Below are 21390 nucleotides of genomic sequence, written 5' to 3'. Positions count from 1 at the left end.
AGATTTTTGAAAACTTGTTGAAAATAAGATCTGGTGAAATGGAAATAATTCTTTATAATATATCTGGTTATATTTTGTTGAATCTATTTATGTTTGTAATTGTTTGGAGCTACCTGCTGGACATGGAAGTCTATAGTGAGTGGCCCTTAGGTGGGTAAAGTATAAATCTAATTATTGTGCGGTACTCTTATAGGTTTAATATAGTTTGCCCTCAAAAATTTCCATTCTCTAGTTAACTGACAGGCTTTATATACCACTTACATACTAGTCACACAAGCCTAATATATTAATAAAACATTCCATTATATATATAAAAACAAACTTATAAATTTGAATTATACACAGGATTATAAAATATAGTAATTTATGTAGTTATTATTATGTATTTTATGTATTTGAAGGTTATATATGAGTTAGGTGAACGTGGTTTAGTGAGTTACAGCACCGGGCCTCAGAGCTGTAGTTCTCTCGCTTACTCTGGGGAAAATGTCTCGTTAATAAATACTCCAGGTAATTCCTTATATAACACGTACCTCAGCCATTAACTTTATTCATTTCTATACTATAAATAAGTGTAATAGACGTTTGGTGTAGTTATAATGGAGTAGATATGTTATTCTCTTAGACACTACCGTAGAGAACCACATTTGAAGTTACCATAATAGTTATTAAAATATATTATGTTACCCTTTATAAATGTTATTATATGTATTATTGTACTGTATAGCTCTACAAAAATAAAAGCTGTGAGCGTCTACTTTCATTAACGTCTACTTCTGTTGTAAATGTGCTGGGCCTCTGGTGATATTTTGTCTTGTCCACTATAACGATGTATATTATAACTCGCAGTTGATATATGTTGGTTTATCTAGTTTTCTTAAAGGAATTGGTTAGGTAATAATGAGGTCCATTATCATAGGTTAAGTAGGATTTTAGGATATTGCCCATAGTAGATAAATACTTTCTTAATTCATGAAATCCCATAAAATAATGAGAATTTGTAATTTGTGTAATATTATTTTGTATTCTCAGATCAGGATACACTTACAAATGTGTCCTTAATTATTGTTGTGTGAAACGATAAAAAAAAACTTTAGGGGAGAAATTACGCTCATCACATCTTGCTCGAGGTTAGGTTGAGACAGATTAACTCAGTGTAACCTATGACACCTTCCCTAACTTACTAAAATCTGTTCTGAGATGGTCAGGTCAGGTTAAGTTAGGTTAGGCTGAGAGAATACTTCATCTTTTGATTGTCATCCCCCAACTTTTTTTTTGTATGAATCCTGACCATTATAACAACTTTTCTTTCATATGGGAAGGTAACAATTGAAGGGTAATGTGGTGCTAATCATCTTGATACTTAATGCTTCTAAGATGAATCCACCATAACTAACGTGTGATATCTTGCAGGTGTGATAACTAGCAGCCAACGATGTATAATTTGTGCAAGACGACCCACCCTACCCTGGGGGTGGAGTTGTCCATGTACTGCAACTTCTTCAACCATAGAGAGAAGTCCCTCGTTGTCGCCGGAGCCAACATTGTCAGGGTGTTCCGACTGGTGGCTGAGGTGCCCCTGAAATCCAATAAAAGAGATGACAGGCCAGTTCTCATAGGTACAGTATATATACAGTTCAGTGTTTTAGTTTGTTCTTATAGGTGTTTGGGCCTGGTCTCTTAGGTACAGTTTACAGTGGGCTTGGTTTCTTAGATACAGTATACCTGTACTCATACAATGAATACAGGAGGCGTCATTCAGATAGATGGGAATGTTCTAGCAAAGGAAACACAAGCAGATGTTAATTTTGGAATCAGGAATATCTCTCTCTCTCTAAACAATGTTCATAAGCGTATCCTGTATAGTAAGAGGAAGGGGCTGGAACAATAAGTAGAAATGCTTGACATACACACACACTACCTCATCAATTTAGATACACAAAAACACAATTTTAGAGGAATTCTTAGACTCCACACTGAATTAGGAATCATGAGTAAAAATGAACTTTAAAGCCTTCTTAATATTGACAGTTGCTCAGAGTACAGTACAGTAGTCTATTGGTCTTTATTATATTTTTCTTTAGTCTTTGGTACTGACACATTTTCAATACTTGCAGATAATATTCCTCCAAGGGTGAAGCTGGAATGCATGGCCACATACAAGTTGCACGATAATGTAGCAACGATGGCATCAGTGTCGCTCTCTCCCCTACGAGACTCCGTACTGCTGGGATTTCGCGACGCTAAACTCTCCCTGGTGGAATACGACCCTTACAACCACCACCTCAGAACTGTATCACTTCATTATTTTGAAAAGGAGGACATCAGGGTAGGATATCTTTCTATGCTCTAATAAATGAATCACATCATTGCTATATAATCTACCTGTGCTTCATACAATGGGAGTCTTGTGTCAAATGGGGTGTGGTGCTGTGCCATTATTTTCATCCCCAGGTTGTGGAGGTGTGATGTTATTTGTGGGAGAAGAATTTGATCATAGATGTTTTTGTATAGAGAAGAGATGGCATTAAGGGGAGGGTAGTTGTGCAATAGTTTATGTGTACTTTTATTTCAGGGCGGCTGGGTCCAAACTGTAACTCTACCATTGGTTCGAGTTGATCCTGAAGGAAGATGTGCAGCCATGTTAATATATGGAAGAAAAATAGTCATTCTGCCTTTCCGAAGAGACTTGACCACAGACGACATAGACTACAGCACGTCAAACTGGAGAGGTCCCGTCCTGCAGTCCTATATCATTGACCCTAAAGATTTTGAGGCACCCTGCATAGATAATATTATAGACATGCAGTTCCTCAATGGCTACTACGACCCAACGCTCATGCTGCTCTACGAACCTATTAAAACTTTCCCGGGGTAATGTAGCAGACAATTTCTTCTTCAATACTTACAGATATTTAATGGGTCTTGTCATGATATAACATTAAACTATTTGTGATATATGATTGGGATTTATAAAGTTGAATTTACATTTTTTCACTCGAGTATTTTCTTCTACAATACAGTACAGGGTAGACTAGATAGGTGTTACTGACAACACTGTACCAATGAACCAGTACTTAGGGTGCTCTAGTAACAACCCGTAAGACCCAGAGTTTATATATATATAGCTTGAAGAACTGAATGAGGGAGCGTGTGTGTTCCTCTTGCTTCGTAGTAAAAGACTCGTAAGGAGGTAATAAAATATCCTAACTGTGTAAATTGTCATCATCAGGAGAGTAGCGGTGCGTCAGGACACGTGTGCTCTGGCAGCCATCTCCCTCAACATACGACAGCGCCTCCATCCCGTGATCTGGTCTCTGACTTGTCTTCCGCACGACTGTCAGAAACTCTTGCCGGTGCCTAAGCCTATTGGGGGCGTGTTGCTCTTTGCTTCCAACTCCCTCACGTACCTCACTCAGTCTGTTCCTCCTTATGGGGTCTCTCTCAATTCCATGGGAGATAAAAATACTAATTTCCCATTGAGTAAGTACTGTACCCACTGTAATGTTTTCCATATATTGAGGATTTTTATTTGATTACAGTATTTGTAATATATGAATTAAAGATAAATTTATGTAATGATGAAATTGATTATACTGGTAGATTTTATTGAAAGTCCAGTCATCAGTAATAATTGGATATTTTATCATTTCATCATTGTGTAAGACATTATTTCACCGCAGGAAAGCAAGAAGGTGTTGTGATCTCATTAGACTGTGCCTATGGAGAGTTCCTGACAGAGGACAGAGTGGTAATCTCTCTCAAAGGGGGCGAGTTGTACGTTCTCACCCTAGTGGCAGACTCCATGCGGTCTGTGCGCAGCTTTCACTTTGACAAGGCTGCAGCGTCTGTGTTAACGTGTAGTGTATGTGTCACAAGTTTTTCCTGTGCCTTTGATCAATTATTTAAATGTGTAATTAGCTTCAGTTAATACAGCAAGTTAAGTGTAAGTTACTGTAGGAATTATCTAAAGGATTATTACATGTATGTGAGAGTGATCTTTATGGGAACACCTGCAATCGATATACTGTACTGTGTTATGTGTTGGAGTCTTTCTTTTGATATACCTTGGTGTATAGCTGAAGGTTAAAAAGTATGCAGATAGACAGCTTAATTACATTGTATATCTTATTCTTTAATACTTTGTGTTTTATTTTATTTTGTCAACATAAACATTACTTTCAGATGTGTGTGTGTGAAGACCAGTACCTGTTCTTGGGGTCCAGATTAGGCAATTCTCTCCTCCTCCGCTACACAGAGAAGGAGTTGAGTGATCCCATGAGATCTAGGAGTAACATGCCAGCTGATCAAGAACCTCCGACCAAAAGAAAAAAGCTCGATACATTAGGTAGGTGTGTCTGCCTGTCTGTGTTTAGGAGCACAATGCAGTGAAACTTCTATTTAATGGACTATATGAGAAAGTGAAGTCTGTTTTATCAAGGTTCGTTAGATGTGAAACCTCCATATAACAGAGTATTCGGGTGACAAAAATAGAATGGAAGATGCAAACCCCAAATGAGTTAGGTGTAGTAACTCATCTGAAGCTGATTTGGGATACTTACCTCTAATGATGCTGTCAATATAAATACAGTACAGTAGTTACAAAGTTATGTCTTATATTCTGTTTGTCTTTCCTTTTTTTTTTCAGATAAATAAATCAAACAGGTGCTTAAGTGTTTTCATTTTCCAGGTGATTGGATTGCCAGTAATGTGGATGATATTCGGGACGACGATGCGCTTGAGGTGTACGGCCACGAAGACACCTCAACGGTCCAGCTCGCTTCATACAACTTTGAGGTACAGTAGAAGAAAATCTGCGGTGACATAATTGATGTTGCTTATTTCACTAATTCGTGAAATGCGTTATGAAAAACTAAACTCACATCAATAGAAATGTCTCCATGGATTATAGTAGTTTTGATAGGAATAAAATCGGTAAATTGTCTGTTGTTTATTTTAGTAGAAACAAAATAATGTGGTGGTAAGAATGAAGAAACCTTATCTCACCGAAATATTACAAGTTTCCAATCCTCAGTTAAGTGGAATCAAATATTTTCTCATCTCATTATTAACCTGCAAGAGTGTTTAAAATTCAGGTGTGGAGTATTCTTATAAATACTGTATAAGGAGAATTTTCTACAGGTGATGGACAGTTTACTCAACGTTGGGCCCTGTGGTGATGTAGCCATGGGTGAGCCGGCCTTCCTGAGCGAGGAATATGAGAGCTCGGTGGATCCCTGCGTAGAGCTCGTCACCACCTCAGGCCACGGCAAGAACGGAGCCTTGTCCATCCTTCAGCGATCCATCAAACCGCAGGTAAATCAGGGAGATGGGAAATATTTGGCAGGTTTCAGATTTAGGTGTGTAGATGTCTATTGATTCCAGAGGGAAATACTTGGCAGGTTTCAGATTTAGGTGTGTAGATGTCTATTGATTCCAGATTTTTAGGCAGGTTTCAGATTTAGGTGTGTAGATGTCTCTTGAATCCAGAGGGAAATACTTGGCAGGTTTCAGATTTAGGTGTGCCTACATCTGTGACACCTAAGGAAAACCACCAGCTAGATTCAAGCCCTGACAAGCATTTGTATTTCCACATTTGTGTTCCTCATTTTATATTTTTAATAGAATTGTAAGAAATCAAAGAGAATACTGTATCTCTTGGAAGTTACTTGATTGGAGGAACACAGGGTTGTTTTATGTGTTAGGTGTACAGGTGAGGGATGTATATTGAAAACAAATTTATGTGAACAATTACCAATGGACTGTCTGGCATCAATATTTTCTTTGCAAACATCTAAGAGAAATTTATCCCTGAACAGGTTTTAACAACATTTGATTTGCCTGAAGTTGAAGACATGTGGACACTCGTGGGTAAAGCAGATGAGCGGAGGAGAAGAGAGGGAGGCATCCAGGACCATTCTTTCCTCATCCTCACCCGGCCAGACACCTCTCTTATATTACGCACTGAGGAGGAAATCAACGAACTGGAAGAGTCGGGCTTCAACACAACCTCAAGAACCGTCTTTGCTGGAAATGTTGGCAACAATAGATACATCGTACAGGTGAGAAAAAGTCTTTAGTGTCTTTTAAGTTATTCTTGATGTCATATAATTAAAGTTGGTTATCGTCGTTCACTATTTTACGGCCATTTTATGATTTTCCACACTTGCGTAGACTGAGGAGGTTGACCAATTCAGAAGACATTTTCCCTCGAATGTCTCAGTTGATGCACTCAGCCAAGTTTGTGTTGTATTTTAATCATTTTGCTTCATTTTTAATTGTTCCCTTTACTGTACTGCAATTATTTTCACTATTTAACTGTGTCCATTATTTACCCAATGTGTTACATTCATCACCATCGAACTTAAAGATTCCTGGAGTGGTAAACATCACCTTGAATAATAATCTAGCTATTTCAGGTATTTATTAACTCTTTTTTTCCCAGGTGACCAGCGGTGGTGTGAGACTGCTGGAAGGTACAGTACAGATCCAACATGTTCCTCTGGACGTCGGCTCGCCTCTTGTGGCGGCAACCTTAGCTGACCCCTACCTGGCAGTCCTGGCTAACGACGGCACTCTCATGATCTTCACCCTCGTCACGACCCGGTCTCTGCCTCCCAGACTGACCACCAGCAAGCCGATAAATGCCGGTGTATGTTGATGTTTCTGCTAGCTCTATGTGTGCCAAACTGCCAATCATGACTTGAGAGAATGAGGAACCTTTTTAATAGGCCTGTGCAGCTGTGAATCATTTATCAGTCATCTTTGTTTTTAAATTCGGTTTGGTGAGATTTTTTTTTTGGGGGGGGGGCTATTTTGTCTGTGGCGTCATTGCATTTACAAATAGATTAAATAAGAAAAATAACTTCACAATACAGTTAGTTGATATGGATCTGTGTGTTTTTTAATGTCTTCTGTTTTTTGTTTTTATTCCTCTCTTCATAATGGGAACACAAGCACAAAGACTCCCAGAATAAATGTCTGGTGTGATAAAGCAACAGAAGAGACATGAAGAAAATAGTTGAGAGTTTCATTACCATCATCATCAACATTTGTCTGTTTATCATAACTTTATTCCCCCTTTCAGAAATTCCCACTGCAGACTATATGTGCGTACTGTGACGTGTCCGGCCTCTTCACAACTCAGTACCCACAAGACAGAGAAAAAGACCCTAAGATTTTCAGAACAGATGCAGACATAAAGAAGTAAGTTGTTGAGAGTATGTGTGTTTTATTTGCTTGGTCACCTGATAGAGAACAGAATAAAACTTGAGAAAATTAACAAGTGTTTATAGGGAATAAGGAGGAAGAATTACCTTGGTTTTTTATTTCAGTGACCCCTTCATCTTAGTGAGAAATGGTCTTTGTGGATAGGATTTAGTTTTTGTTGTCCTGTTGATTGTATTATAGTCTTTGTGGAGTGAAAGTTAGAATTTAGTTTTAGTTTTCCTGGTGAATGTTTTATGATTTGTTGTCTGGGTTTTAATATATTCTAAATTTTGTTATCTTTTTTCCTCCTAAGGGAATTAGACGACGAGGATGAGATGCTGTACGGGAACACAGATATCTCGGTGTTCGACCCTCCCAAGACCTTCACCCCACAGGCCAGTCAGGAGAAGAACCAGAACAATTGGTGAGTGGAATTTGGCTGTCTTGAGTCGTATTCATTGTAGCGAATTACCGGTAACGTTATGTAAGGCGCTCGGGGTAAAAGTGGCGAATCACGCTAACTTAGAACTTAAACCTAACTGATTTAAAGATAATAATGTAATGTAGTCTGAAGGTACATTTAATTTCCTATTGTCTGAGACCATTTTGATTCATTTCGTACAGTGCGTTACAGAGATACACATAATCTAACGTGAACAAAACAAAACCGGTCATCTCGTAACATGATTCTGGTGGATTTGGCCCCCTAACCCCCCCTCCCCATTGGTCTCATTTGTTTATAAGTTATGTGACATTTACTTCCTTACATTGAGAAAGTTAAAATGACTAAATCCTCCATCTTATTTTTTTTCACTATTGAAAACTCCGATATATCCGGCTAATTTCCTGACTCTGGGTGACTCGGCGGATTACTGTTTCCATTATATCTTTATTTTTATTTACATTTTAGGTGGAAGAAGTGGCAGAAGGAGGTCCGACCCACGTACTGGTTGGTCGGGGTGCGGGAGAATGGCAACCTCGAGCTGTACACACTCCCGGACGTCAGATTGTGTTACTGTGTTAAAAATTTCTCCGTTGGTGAGTGTTTCTGTTTCAAGTAACTAAAATTTATCATATTAAATGTTTTGTGTTATTTCTACTATTACTGGAGTTTTATTTGTTTCTATTTCATGTTTTTAGTCTTTCCTACAATTTTATTATTGTTATTGATACCTAGCATATGAACAGGTGCTAATGAGTAAAATACATCTTTTTCCCCCCAGGACACAGGGTACTATCAGACAGCAGCCAAACTAGCACTGCACCTTCAATCCCAATTCTTGTTGAAAATCCTCCCACCATCCACGAGGTACGTTTAACGGGGGGGGGTATAAAGCAGTTTGGCGTGTGTGTGTGTGTGTGTGTCAGTGTATCTTTTAATCGGGGAATTGTAAAGTCATCTCGTCAGCCAGATATAAGTGAAATTTTTAGATACTTGGTGTGGATGGATATAGTGCATGTGTATTGTTATTGAAGTATATTTGTATTAGTTGAGGATTTATTTGTATATTTCTTCAGGTCCTGTTGGTTGGGATGGGTAACAGGAACCTTCGGCCCGTGTTGATGGCGAGGGTCGACGAGGATCTCCTTATGTACGAAGTTTTTCCCTTTTATGAAAACCTCGCTCCCATTCAACTCAAAATTAGGTACGGTATTTCTATGTCGGTGTTTATTCTTATTCGTAAATTAGTCGTTTGTTTGTTTATATATAGTTTTGTCCTTTTGAAAGACTGTGGATGGTCAGTGAGGATTTACCTGTGCTCCAGATGGGATGATTAAAGATATTCCATAATTATATCTCACTTATTATTTTTTCCTAGAGCAAAAATTTGAAATACATGTTATTGGTAAGATAATTTTTGTGTTAGGTTGTATGGAGAAGTTATCAGTGTACTTCATTAAATAACTGTTTATATTACTGGACAGAATGAGGTTAATCGAGCACAACTTGATCCTCCGAGAGAAGCGCTCAAGCAGGACCAGGAAACGTATGGAGGAGGAAGGAGGCCAGGAGAAGAAGATAGACAGAGTGTCCAAGTTACGTCCCTTCAGCAGCATCAGCGTGTACAGTGGGGTAAGAGTCGACCAGGTGTAAACTGCCAAAACGATCCGCACGACAGTTGGCCGCACACGTTCGTTATCGATCCGTTTTGTTACATACACCCATTAAAAAATTCCTGGTAGTTCTCTCTCCCATCCATGAACCCTGAGACTCATAAACCCTAAGACTCATAAACCCTGAGACTCCTAAACCCTAAGACTCATGAACCCTGAGACTCCGAGACATCACACATTATCGGCCCCATAGATACTGCACTAGGATATTGAAGTTCATTATCACACCTACATTATATATTGTTATTTTCAGGTATTTATATGTGGTCCTTACCCTCACTGGATATTTATGACTGTGAGAGGGGAGCTGAGGTACCACCCTATGAGCGTGGATGGATCTGTCAAGTGCTTCGCCCCCTTCAGGAATGTCAACTGTCAGAACGGATTCCTCTATTTTAACCGCAAGGTGAGTTTATTGTCTGGGTATGTCTTCCGTTGGTTTTATTCCTCTTAAAAATGGTAAGTTATGAGAGAGTTTAGAAGTTTTAATTATATCCATTTTTGGAATGTGGGAATGTGAAGGTTGTATTTCCCATGACTGTGTTTGTTCCCATTGCATCGTATTGAGTTATTGTGAAGGTATATCCATATTTGTCTTTGATCCGGTATTATTGGACATTACTTCCTCTGTGGTAATTTTATTATGTGAGGGGGAACACCATAGCTGAAAACATCTCTTGTGGGAGTTAGAAGAGAGTTTTTATTCTGTGTTCTGGCCATCTTGACTCCTTGTGGGTAAAGGCTGCTGGTGTCAATGAAAAGAATATAGTTCTCTTCACTATTTAATGTTTCAGTATGTCTGTGTAACATAATAATGACCATCAGTTGAAAATGAGCAGTGTCAAAAATATTATTTGAATCTGTCTATCAACCTTCATTCTCAGCTTCATGCAGTGGAACACATAGCCTACACTGAGAGAAGAGAGCTTGACTCACTGGCCAATAAGTGAGCTTTAACATTCAGATAATTCAGTGACATTTATTGAATGACCACTCAGTGAGCTTAATTTTTTGGCCACTCAGGGAAGAGTAATTGACTGGCCACTCAGTAAGCATATCTTTGCCTCCTATCAGTCAGTACCTGTGATGTACTGGGGCTATGGAGAATGTGTTCCTCATGCCCAATTACCAGTCACTATTACTACTATAATATAACATCACTAATACATAAAATGGGACTATTTACAGTACATGAACTTTTTACAGTATTATGGTAAAAAAAAAATTACTATGAAATGATCATTTGATATTGCCGTATAAAATGAGTGATGAACGTTGTCATTCTAACATTTACCAACTAAGAGACTAAGACGTTAACATAGTCATCACATCATTCTCTAACCGTATTATTTTGTCGGTAATCATTCAGTGTCCTTAAGCATAAAACGGGGAGAAAAGTTGAATACTGTACTGGCAATGTTTCGTCAATTTTCAGTACTGTATTAAGTTATCACCGTCTCTTGAATATATAATTGCCACTATGCTTGCACTCGTCCAAGATACACTGTAAAATTTCTCTAAAATATGCTAAAACAAAATCACCTCAAACACACACACACACACACAAACACACACACGCACACGTATATATCTTTTATGAACTACTCGTATGTGATCTTAAATATTAGTGATTGTTCTTGGTGATTACTGTGTGTGTTGTCTTAGTTGTAGAGGACTTGTTCAATATAGCAGGTTATGTTTGTACACAGTCTTAGTCCCCTTCTCAGTCTCCTGGTGCGTTTTACTTTGGACGAACGCTCTTTGTCTTCATCATTGTCACTCTCGTTTACTTCGACTTGCCGTTTGTTGTTTTTCCCGGCGTCTTCGGATGGCGCGTCGCTTTTCTCCGGGAGACGTTCGTCGTTTTCCTCCCGTTCCGATGCGACGTCGCCGGTTTTCCGTCGTTTTCCCACTGGCGGATCATCGAGGTCTGCGGGTTTATTGTCACGTTTCACTTTCTTAAACTCGCTCACTTTATTGTTCATGTTAGGAATGTCTTCATCGTTGTTGTTGCTGTGAGCCGTGGAGACATCCTTCTCCTCCGTGTTCCCAGACGAGCTCGGATCTGGTTGAGATGTTTGTGCTGGAATGGCGAGCTTTTCATCCAAGTTAGAATTGGTTGTTGATGTGTCTTCACTCTTATCCCCGGGTGGTACGTCGTTGCTGTGTTCTCCGTCACAAAGGCTGAACTTGGCAAAGAGACGACTCATGGCTGCTACTGTGATACGCTGTCTTTTGCACGATGGAAGATTCTGAATGAAGAAATAAATCAACTCAATACAGGACAACACACGTAATATGACAGATCCCCTGCGTGACACCTGAGGGACCTTGAACCAACTTTACTGAACCTTAATCTCATACATCATCAGAATACAGTATTGTATTTCAATTGATTTTGCTTGATTCTATTATTGTATTTGTTTGTGTGGCTGATTTTTACCTCCTCATAATCTGAGTCCTCTGATTCATCCTTTTCCCTCAGGAGAGATGACTTCCTCTTGAGGCGTGTGTTGTCTGTGAAGTGGAATTCCCCATTACCTGTTAAAGGGGAGCTATTACGCACTTAACCACGTAAAAATAGTACATTATCATCGTATTTACTCCCATTTACAGCACTAACTTTTACCACAGTACAGTATCACGTGGTGGTCAGGATCAAGAGAAACACACACACACACACACACTCTCTACTTTGACATTCTTCTCCTACAACAAGTTTAAAAGAGTTTATTTGCTCACCCGTGTCCAATGTTTCATTATGTACCGGCGTTGCTCCTCCCTGTGGCGATGAGTCCGGCCAGTGTGGCAGAATACCTCGGAAAAACTTCCTCATGCCAGATTCACTTGTGAGGGTCTCGTGGTCACTCTCGGCCATGATGGTGAGGCGATCTGTCGGGGGATAATTAATTAGTCGTATTTACCTTAATGGCCTTAGAAATATCCTCATAAGACTGAACATTTGATAGTTCAGTAACCTTTCTATTCATCCATCTCTCTTTTATCATTGTTTATATCTCATTTTTGTTTAATGTCGATCAGAAACTCTGAAGAAAGGTGGGAATAATAGGGAGTGGCGGAGAATAGGCTTGGAAGTCGATGGGAAAATACTAAAACAAGATGGAAAACTATAGAAGTATTATTCACAATCAGAAACACAAACTGTAATTCAATAGACATCTTGAAAACACATGTTGTATTTACCATTTGCCAAACAGTGTCCAAGTGTCCAAGTCTCTGGAAAATCAATACTTCAGTAGTGCCAAAGGACCACCACAGTCAGAGTCTTAAACACTATAGAATCTGCTGTCGTGTTTTCCTGTAGACTCAGAGAAAATAACTCAAGTAACATTATAAGAAAATTCTATTAGAAGTTTGACTATGAGAAGAAAATTATGATCTGTGTGGCTTATTGCTTCTCACTCTACTATTAATATGTAAATAACTGCCACTACATAATTGATTTCCTGTAGGTATAGGTGAGTAATGGGGGTAGATATGGAGACGTACCCCTGTATTAAACAAGCTTGGTGACGACATATATCCTTGACAGAATCTCTTACCTACACTAAGAACAAGTTTACCTCCTCTTGACAAACTCTTCAACACATGATTCACCGTTTCGATAAAAATTCCAGACGGTATTCAGCAATTTTCTTACCCCACCTCCTTCCTCTCTCTCGTCTCCCCCCACACACAAATTCGGTAATTCACAATTACTTTATATCATGTTTTTCTAACTTCATAATTACCACAAGTAAATTATTCCCTTGCCTCAGAAATTTCCTACTTATGTTATTTAACAAACAAACTTTATCCACTTGACTGATGAGTTATATTTTCTTCATTGCTCTATGTATTGTATTATTCTGTGTCACTTTTTTAATATATTTCTTTTATATATTTTGTATATTTATTATAAAAAGAGAACTATTGTCACTTACTTGATCACAAAGAATGAGTCATTTATTACACATGAAATTATGCCTCCATACTGATCACACACACATATGTATCACTATTTAATTAACGTATTTGTATGTGTTTAGGCCAGCAGATCCTCTCCTGTTGAAGGCCCCACTGTAAATATTTCAGGAATTCCAGTAGATATATCACATGTCATTTGGTAAAAGTCTTGATAAAGCACTGATAAGAGTTATTACCTGATGTAATTGTTTTATTTATGGCTTTTAATTTATCTAAAGATTCTGAATTAATGAGAAAATCACCTCATGTAGTTGATTATTGAGACATATTTGGCTTATATTTACAGTGATGGATGAGAATTAACAGATTTATTTATCCTGCATCGTCACGGTTACTTGTTTATGTCACAATTAGCGGCGATGAATTGATGTGCCGACACCGTAGAGGGTAAAGGGTGCTCACCAGAGTCCAGTGGGTGGAGGGATTGTTTTTGTTGAGGGAGGGAGGAGGATGGTCGGGCAGAGTCTGGTCTATTTTTACTCCTCTCCACCACCAGACTTGGCACAGAATTCTCCTCCCGTTTTCTCTTAACCGAGGGGGGGGGACTTGGTGCTGAGGTGGTGTTTCTTTTCTTGTTTTTTGTCCTCCCTGTACCTGTAGTTATTAGATATATATATAAAATTGGAGTATAATTATAAATGGGGGTGTTTTCCTCACTAGACCCATTCATAGTAAATTTATTTAGGGGTAACTACAGCGAGACAGTTGTGGGACCTGATCCATACTAAACTGATCTTGTTTTACTTAGTGTTTGGCCTGGAATTACCGTACTGTATTTATTTGGTGTATTCCCCTCACGTCTGTTGCTTCTGAAGACGTCTTGATAATAAATGAAAGCATCTGTTGTTTGTGAAGACGTCTTGATAATACATGAAAATATCTGTTGATTCTGAAGACGTCTCGATAATGCATGAAAGCGCTCGAACACCATTTCCTATTTCTCAGTCCATCATGGCTTATCAGTAATCTTATGCAATAATTGTTTTCCTATAATGTATGTATAACCTAACCTAAACTAACCTAACCTAACCTTATCTAACCTAACCAAACTGATAAACTTCACATACAGTATTTCTATTTTTGTTCCAACATTCAGGATTTTTCATTTACTCTCATTTCATCTTTTTCAGGAATCCCTCAGAATCTGCCTATTACCCACAATCCTGTCTTACGATGCTCCATGGCCAGTGAGGAAGGTGCCACTGAGGTGTACGCCGCACTTCATCGTCCACCACCTGGAGACCAAGACTTACTGCGTTGTTACGTCGAGCTCTGAACCTACTCTCAAAATCTGGAAGTTTAACGGAGATGATAAGGTAAGATCTGACTCGCTCTGTATTTAATTTTTTCATTTATATTTTATTTTACTTCAGTACAGGATCCCATATAACCTGAATAAAATCATCTGGTCTTCGCTGAATAGAATATTAAAAGCGGCGTCCCTGTAATGAAGAGGTTAAAAGCATACAAAATTTACCCCCTTGTATGAGAATCTATTGTTTCTGTTCCTTCTATGTTAACACTTCTTACCCCTCCCCTCCCCCTGCATTCTTGAAGAGGAGGGAATAATGATCATTTCAATGTGTCAATGGTGTAGTTGGGGCTGAGGTCACAGATGAGGCCATTTGCAATTTATATCGTTTTATGGATCACCTCGTTCAAGAAGTCTTTGCAGGTCCACTAAATTTAGATGCAGTAATTTGTTTTTCTTCTGATAATTAGAGATCTTGTATTGTGTGTGTGTGTTTGTTTTTCACTCTTGAGAACCGATAGTTTTATTTTTATTGAACTGTATTGAACTTACTCTGAACTTTATTTTTTACTGAACTTTGCATTGAACTTTAATTTTGGTTTTGGTAGGAGGAAATACAGGAGGAAAGAGACGAGCGTTTTCTCCAGGTACAAGCGCCCATGTTTTCCATCCAGCTCTTCTCTCCAGTCAATTGGCAGGTAAAGTTGGAATCATGATTGTTTTTTATCACCTGACTAATCTCCACCTCAGCTTATATCACCTGAAGATTAACCACCCTAACATCATTGTGGGGCAGTTAGGTTATTAGAGTTGAAGTTATTACAATATTAAGACTTCATAGTAAAGACCTGGGAGAATATTTTTTTACCTGAATATCTTATAGACATAGACTAACGGAAGTACTGTTGTGTCTCGCAGATGATCCCCAACACAGATTACTACTTAGAGGCGTGGGAACACATCACTTGCTTCAAAAATGTCATCTTGGCCTACGAGGGAGACAGGTCTGGTCTGAGGGGCTACCTGGCCCTCGGCACGACCTACTGGTGAGTTGAAGTGGTCGTTTGTCTTCGTTACTTGATGAGTGGGAGTTATGGGGGGACAGAGCAGTAAGTTTGTCTCACTGTCTGTCTGTCTTTGTATGTGATGCGTCTTTATATCTGGTGTGTGTGTGTATATGTGTGCTTGCATCTTTGCTTCCCTCACTCACCAACTATGATCCAACCCCGAATATTCCTTTACCCCCCCCCCCCTTCAGTCTTCATACACACCAACTACAATATTTTAACATATATTCAACATTAACTCACAGCTTTGGCGAAGACATCACTTGCCGTGGACGAATTCTCATCTTCGACGTCATCGATGTGGTGCCGGAGCCGGGGCAGCCACTCACCAAGAACCGTCTGAAGATGCTGTACGAGGGGGAGCAGAAGGGCCCCGTCACCGCTCTGGCTCACTGTATGGGCCTCCTCGTGTCAGCCATAGGACAGAAGGTGCTGGAGTAACACACAGTAGATATAAGAAAAATGTCACACCTATATCATGAGTATATTATGAGTCCATACCCATCTCAAGTGCTCATATTCTGGGCTAGACTTGTATCTCCGAATTAAAGTTAATGAGAATATCGTGTGTTGTGTTTACAGGTGTATATTTGGCAGCTGAAGAATACCGACCTGGTGGGAATAGCGTTTATAGACACTCAGATCTACGTTCACCAGTTAACGTGCATCAAGAGCCTCATCCTTGCCGCTGACGTCTGTAAATCTGTCCTGCTGCTGCGGTTTCAGGAAGAGAACAGAACGCTCTCGCTTGTCTCCAGGGTAAAGCGCTTATGTGGTTTTTTTAATGTAGATTGAAAATATTCCAGTTCCATAAGACAATAGACTTCAATTAATTATCAAACCTTGTAGCCAGAATGTTGTGTCATGATTTGTCCTGTAAAATAATTCCCTTTAAAGGTAATCATGTGACCTTTTTTTACTACTATTAATTTATATCGTATTGGCTTTTTTGTTATTAATTGTGACTTGAAATAGAAATATGTTTAACAATGATCTCCAATATAAATGTTTACTTTAGCTTTTATTATTTCTTGTATGTAGTCTTTATTGTGGTGTTTGTCTCGGCGTATTAAAAATTATTGGAAATGGCACAATACACAAGTCATCCTAACCTAATGGAAAAAAAATCACCTAGGATTATTAGGTTCGGTTGGCTGTATATTTTAACGTTTTTTCCCAGTTTATTTACATTCTATTCAGTAAAATAAACGCATAAATAAAAACACGAAGAGGTGACGTAATCGAAGCATCCACGTCAATAATGCTCTCCTCCGCAGGACCTCAAACCCCTACAAGTATATGGCGTTCAGTACCTAGTGGACAACTCGACCTTGGCCTTCATAGCCAGCGATGCCGACAGGAACCTGGTGGTGTTTACGTATAACCCGGAGTCACACGAGAGCGCTGGGGGAACACGGCTCATCAGGAAGGGGGACTTTCACCTGGGGTCTCATGTTAACTGCTTCTTCAGGTGAGGAAAGTGTCGTATGGTAGTTTGACTTTGGGAATTGGTTGTACCTGTGTGATTAATTCCCAGTTGTGGTTGGTTAAACAGGCTCTCAGTAGTAATTAGTCCTACCCTACCCTATCCGAACCCTAAACCTAACCTAACTTGAACACTGGGGCCCACTTAACTTGGAACTAAGAGAAATATTGTAATAAATTTTAACCATATCCACATCATCCTCATTCTGTATTGACCTGTAACTTAACTTTTATTTTTTTTTTTTTCCTCCAGAATCCGCTGCCGGCTAGGAGATGTGTCCAGCGACCGGCGAGCTGGACAGAACATCGAACGGCGACACATTACCATGATGGCAACTCTCGACGGCTCCATCGGCTACGTCCTGCCAGTTAGTGAGAGAACGTACAGAAGATTCTCCATGATCTATAACCTGCTAGTACAACACCTCCCTCATATTGCTGGTATGTGGGTGATTATTGTGGTGGTGGTTAGTAGTAGTTGCATTAAATAGTAGCAGTTTTATTGGTTAGTAGTTGTAGTAATGTTATTGGTTAGTAGTAGTGGTAAATAGTTAGTCAGAATAATAATAATTAGTAGTGGTAGCAAAAATAAGTTGTAGAAGTAGTAGTAACAAGAAGTATTTTCAGATCATGTTCACTCGGAGCTAAACTCACGCCCTTCACTCTACGTCTTCTTCCAGGTCTAAATCCGAAGGCATGCCGCACATTCCAAAGCCGCTACAGACTCAACACGAATCCCTCCCGAGCGGTCCTGGACGCCGAGCTTATCTGGTCGTACCTGCACCTACCAGCGCCTGAGAAAGTCGAGATAGCCAAGAAGATCGGAGCCAAGGTTGACGACATCATTGAAGACTTGATGGAGATCGACCGGATGACGGCTCACTTTTAGTCCCATTATTCTTGTGGGTGTAGAATTGAGCCCCATTTATTCTTGTAGGTACAGAATTGAGTTCCATTTATTCTTGTAGGTACAAAATTGAGTCCCATATTGTTCCTGTAGGTCAGAATTGAGTCCCGTATTGTTCATTTAGGTGCAGAATTGAGTCCCATTTTTTTTAGGTGCAGAATCAAGTCCCATTTGTTCCTGTAGGTGTAGAATTAAGTCCCATTTGTTCATGTAGGTGTAGAATCGAGTCCCATTTGTTCACCACACACTAGTACTCTTCACCATACTGCATTGTCCTGCAGGGTGGCAAGACAGGGCAATAATGATTGAAATAGACTGAAATACACCAACCCCCCCGTATACTGAAATACTGTATACACTAATGTATATCCGTATACATTCACGGTCATAATGTATACATGTATACTTCTACTGATTTATACATAATCTGCTCACAACCACAGAATATTTTAAGTTATTTTTTATGTATGGTTGAATGGTAACTATAGCGATGTGTTTAATGCTTCCTCCTCTGGTTGAATGTTTCGAGTGACACTCGACCGAGGTTACGGTAAGAGGACGTTGTCTTTTCCTCTCCGTGACTACCGGTTGATTATTACTCGTAGGTATTGGTCAAGTTCAGTGGGTAGAGCCGTCGGTTTCATCCTTATCTGTGAGTGGGCAATATGGGTTGATAACGGAAGGAGCCACAGTGTTCATATTTGACATTGTGTTCAATATGATGTGCTTGTTGAACTAAATTACTATTAAATTTTCAAGGGGGTAAATTAAGTCAATAGATAATGTGCTACTATGTGTAAATTTTCCATCTACCTGGCTCCTACCTTTTAATTAACTCTTAATTGTATAAGTTTATGATGTAGGAATTTTAAGTTAGTCTGGAGAGAAAATGTATAAACAATTGCTACTGTCCGTTCGCCTCTGAATCACGAACCCCGACACGTGAATCCGGAGCATTTATGGACAGAATGATGTATCAGTTTACGGCTTCGGGTTCACGAATCTGAATCCTGTGGTTCGTGGTTCAGAGGGAGAGGTGAATGGACTTTAATGATTGACTGTACAGGGAAGAGAGACATAGATATTGATGAACTGCCAGACCATTAGAGTTTGTGTGTTTGTTGGATATTATTGTTTATTCCTTAAGAGACAGTGACTTGTTTGCTGTATTTAGTTTGTACTGTATTATTTGTACCTCAAGTATTTCTTTATATTAGTTAAGATGTTAACAGTACTCACTATATACAGTTATTGAAGTAACTCAGTACATACAGTGAAGCCTCGTTAGTTGGAGGTTTCTTATGTAACAAACCTCGATATAATGGACTGTCATTACTGTATAGGTCGTTAGATGGAGGTTTCTTATCTAACAGACCTCGATATAATGGACTGTCCTCTCTCACATAAGCCGTTAGATGGAGACTTCACTTTACTGTACGTCCCTCTTGCACACGGCTCAGCTCTGTACTGTACTTGATCTTTTAAACCAGAGAGGAAACATCTTTTAAACCATCAGATTAACTATTTTTATATGTACTCTATTGTGGACGGAGATTAGTTGCATAGATCAAGAGGTATTCAGTTTTAAGAGGATTTTGATGAATATTTGATAAGGTTGATTTTATACTTGTAAGACTAAGAGGAAAGGTCATACCATATGTATATTTATAGACTATTTGACTATGAAGTTTCTTTGGTAATATATGTATACTAAGAAATACTGTATGGTTATTTATTATGTAAACTTAACCTCTTTGAAGCCAGTTGAGGTGCAGAGAATTGAGGTAGGATAAGTTAAAGTTTACAAACCTTCAAATCACCATAACTTTGGAACCAGTTAAGATATTTTAATGATTCAAGTGGCAGATTGTAGCATTGTTAGTTTAGGTTTAATTAATGTTAACGAAAGACGTCATACATATTGTTATTCAGGCCATACCGACACTTATCCTACATCAGTTCTGTGTTCCTCAATTATTATCATCATCTACTATAACATTATACTTAGATAGAATTTATATTTTTTTTAAACAGAGACACAAAATACTGCATGGATTGTGAGTCAGTAGAAGGTGAAGCATTACTCCACTAAGAGAACAATAGACATTAGATCAACCTAGTGGGGCATCAGCTGAGGGGGGAGCAGAGTGAGGGTTATATTTGAAGTAACATTGGTGCTTAACTTCTCAAGGGTAAGTTGGATTAAAGTCATACATGTGATATGATAGTTAACACGAGTGCACTTTGTCGTAGGTAGGAATCCTAACCTAACCTAACCTAGCGTAGCCACCTAGTGTAACCTAACCTAACCTAAAACTAGAAATGCACCTAGACTGAAAAAAAAATTGGGATCACCTGAAGAATCTCCACCTCAGCTTATTTCACCTAAAGATTAACCCCCCTAACCTAACTTAACCTCACCCCCCAAAAAATAATGTTAGGGTGGTTAATCTTCAGGTGAAATAAGCTGGGATGGAGATTATTCTTCAGGTGATTCAAAGTTCTTATATGACTGGCCAATTAACTCGGATTTATGTGATTAACAGACTGGCCAGACTCATCCTAGACACACACACAGTGGCATCTGTTGTCTGGAGAAGGAGGTCACACGTTCATGGAGGAGGAGGAGGTAGAGGTAGGGGGAGGAGGACTGGTGTTTGTATCACTCCTCCACTGTGTCATGGAGGATCAAGTGAATAAACAATGAAATCTTCCTCCTCCTCTCCTTTTCTTCCTCTTCCACATCATCTTGCCTCTCTACCTCTTTTTCCCCTTCCTCTTCTCTTCCTCTTCCACATCCTCCCCACTTCCTCTCCACCTCCGCCACATAACATCATCATAAGAGAGACACTGGCACCGATAACTGACCCCTGACACATGAGATGCCACAGCCAGGGTCAAGGTGGTAGAAAGTGCCACCTGACGTTTAAGATAAGGGTGAAGGTAGCTTAATCCACACACTCACACACTCCACGCACACGAGTTTGCAGACGTACACATATTAAGGTACACACGGACGTACAGACAAACGTAACTCATCCTCCTCTGATTTAATAATGATAAAGAAAACGGGGCAACAATGAAGAGGGGTGACTGGTGAATATTTATAGAGGGGAGTAAACTATATCCTCCCTCTCACTTTCCCTCTCATCCCCCTCTTTCTTCCTCTCTCACCCTTCACTTTCTCCCTCTCACCTATCCTCCTCATTTACCTACTTACCCTTACGGTCCCCCCCTCCCTCCCCCATCTTCTCTCACCTCCCTTGAGAAAGTGAGAGAAACCATTCACCTACCCTTTCTCCTCTCACCCCCTGCCTGCTTGTGTACCTATCCCTCTCCTCTTTTCTCTTATCCCCTTTCTCTTCCCC

The 21390-nt window shown here is 39.3% G+C and overlaps 2 protein-coding genes across 6 annotated transcripts; one reads left to right on the top strand and one right to left on the bottom strand.

Annotated features, from left to right (window-relative positions):
• Positions 1-442: 442 nt before the first annotated feature.
• LOC121856242 (cleavage and polyadenylation specificity factor subunit 1-like) lies at positions 443-19743 on the top strand. The gene is made up of 26 exons (XM_042351617.1): positions 443-510; positions 1414-1619; positions 2118-2329; positions 2576-2874; positions 3233-3483; positions 3684-3865; positions 4186-4348; positions 4691-4797; positions 5143-5316; positions 5820-6062; positions 6446-6652; positions 7088-7206; positions 7523-7633; positions 8120-8247; positions 8433-8518; positions 8728-8855; positions 9136-9283; positions 9578-9730; positions 14442-14627; positions 15172-15261; positions 15482-15609; positions 15876-16059; positions 16213-16389; positions 16908-17101; positions 17369-17556; positions 17796-19743. Exons 2-26 carry the CDS (start codon positions 1436-1438, stop codon positions 18002-18004), a joined length of 4251 nt encoding a protein of 1416 aa, XP_042207551.1. The 5' UTR covers positions 443-510; positions 1414-1435; the 3' UTR covers positions 18005-19743.
• On the bottom strand, positions 10096-13996 carry LOC121856243. Of its 5 annotated transcripts, none has more exons than XM_042351618.1 (5): positions 13714-13996; positions 12529-12561; positions 12067-12216; positions 11768-11865; positions 10096-11576 (listed from the first exon to the last, which is right to left on the bottom strand). In XM_042351618.1, exons 1-5 carry the CDS (start codon positions 13979-13981, stop codon positions 10986-10988), a joined length of 1140 nt encoding a protein of 379 aa, XP_042207552.1. In that variant the 5' UTR covers positions 13982-13996; the 3' UTR covers positions 10096-10985. The 5 variants fall into 5 exon arrangements, with proteins under 5 accessions (XP_042207552.1, XP_042207553.1, XP_042207554.1 ...); XM_042351619.1 differs by having other exon boundaries at positions 12529-12643; positions 13714-13768; XM_042351620.1 differs by lacking the exon at positions 13714-13996 and adding an exon at positions 13554-13707 and having other exon boundaries at positions 12529-12643.
• Positions 19744-21390: the final 1647 nt, after the last annotated feature.

The sequence above is a fragment of the Homarus americanus genome, unplaced genomic scaffold (genome assembly GCF_018991925.1).
Source record: "Homarus americanus isolate GMGI-L3 unplaced genomic scaffold, GMGI_Hamer_2.0 scaffold48016, whole genome shotgun sequence".
Lineage (NCBI taxonomy): Eukaryota > Metazoa > Arthropoda > Malacostraca > Decapoda > Nephropidae > Homarus > Homarus americanus.
This window is presented reverse-complemented; position numbering and strand designations above follow the sequence as displayed.

What these genes read in the sequence shown, in the direction of transcription:
- LOC121856243 (XM_042351618.1), bottom strand. Translation starts at nt 13,981, where the DNA reads ATGAATGGGTCTAGTGAGGAAAACACCCCCATTTATAATTATACTCCA. An exon ending in CCTCCACCCACTGGACTCTG is followed by an intron (nt 12,562 to 13,713) that starts GTGAGCACCCTT and finishes TTGATTTTCCAG; the next exon opens with AGACTTGGACACTTGGACAC. An exon ending in TAATGAAACATTGGACACGG is followed by an intron (nt 11,866 to 12,066) that starts GTGAGCAAATAA and finishes CCCCTTTAACAG; the next exon opens with GTAATGGGGAATTCCACTTC.
- LOC121856242 (XM_042351617.1), top strand. Translation starts at nt 1,436, where the DNA reads ATGTATAATTTGTGCAAGACGACCCACCCTACCCTGGGGGTGGAGTTG. An exon ending in TTGAAAAGGAGGACATCAGG is followed by an intron (nt 2,330 to 2,575) that starts GTAGGATATCTT and finishes CTTTTATTTCAG; the next exon opens with GGCGGCTGGGTCCAAACTGT. An exon ending in TGTCAGCCATAGGACAGAAG is followed by an intron (nt 16,060 to 16,212) that starts GTGCTGGAGTAA and finishes TTGTGTTTACAG; the next exon opens with GTGTATATTTGGCAGCTGAA.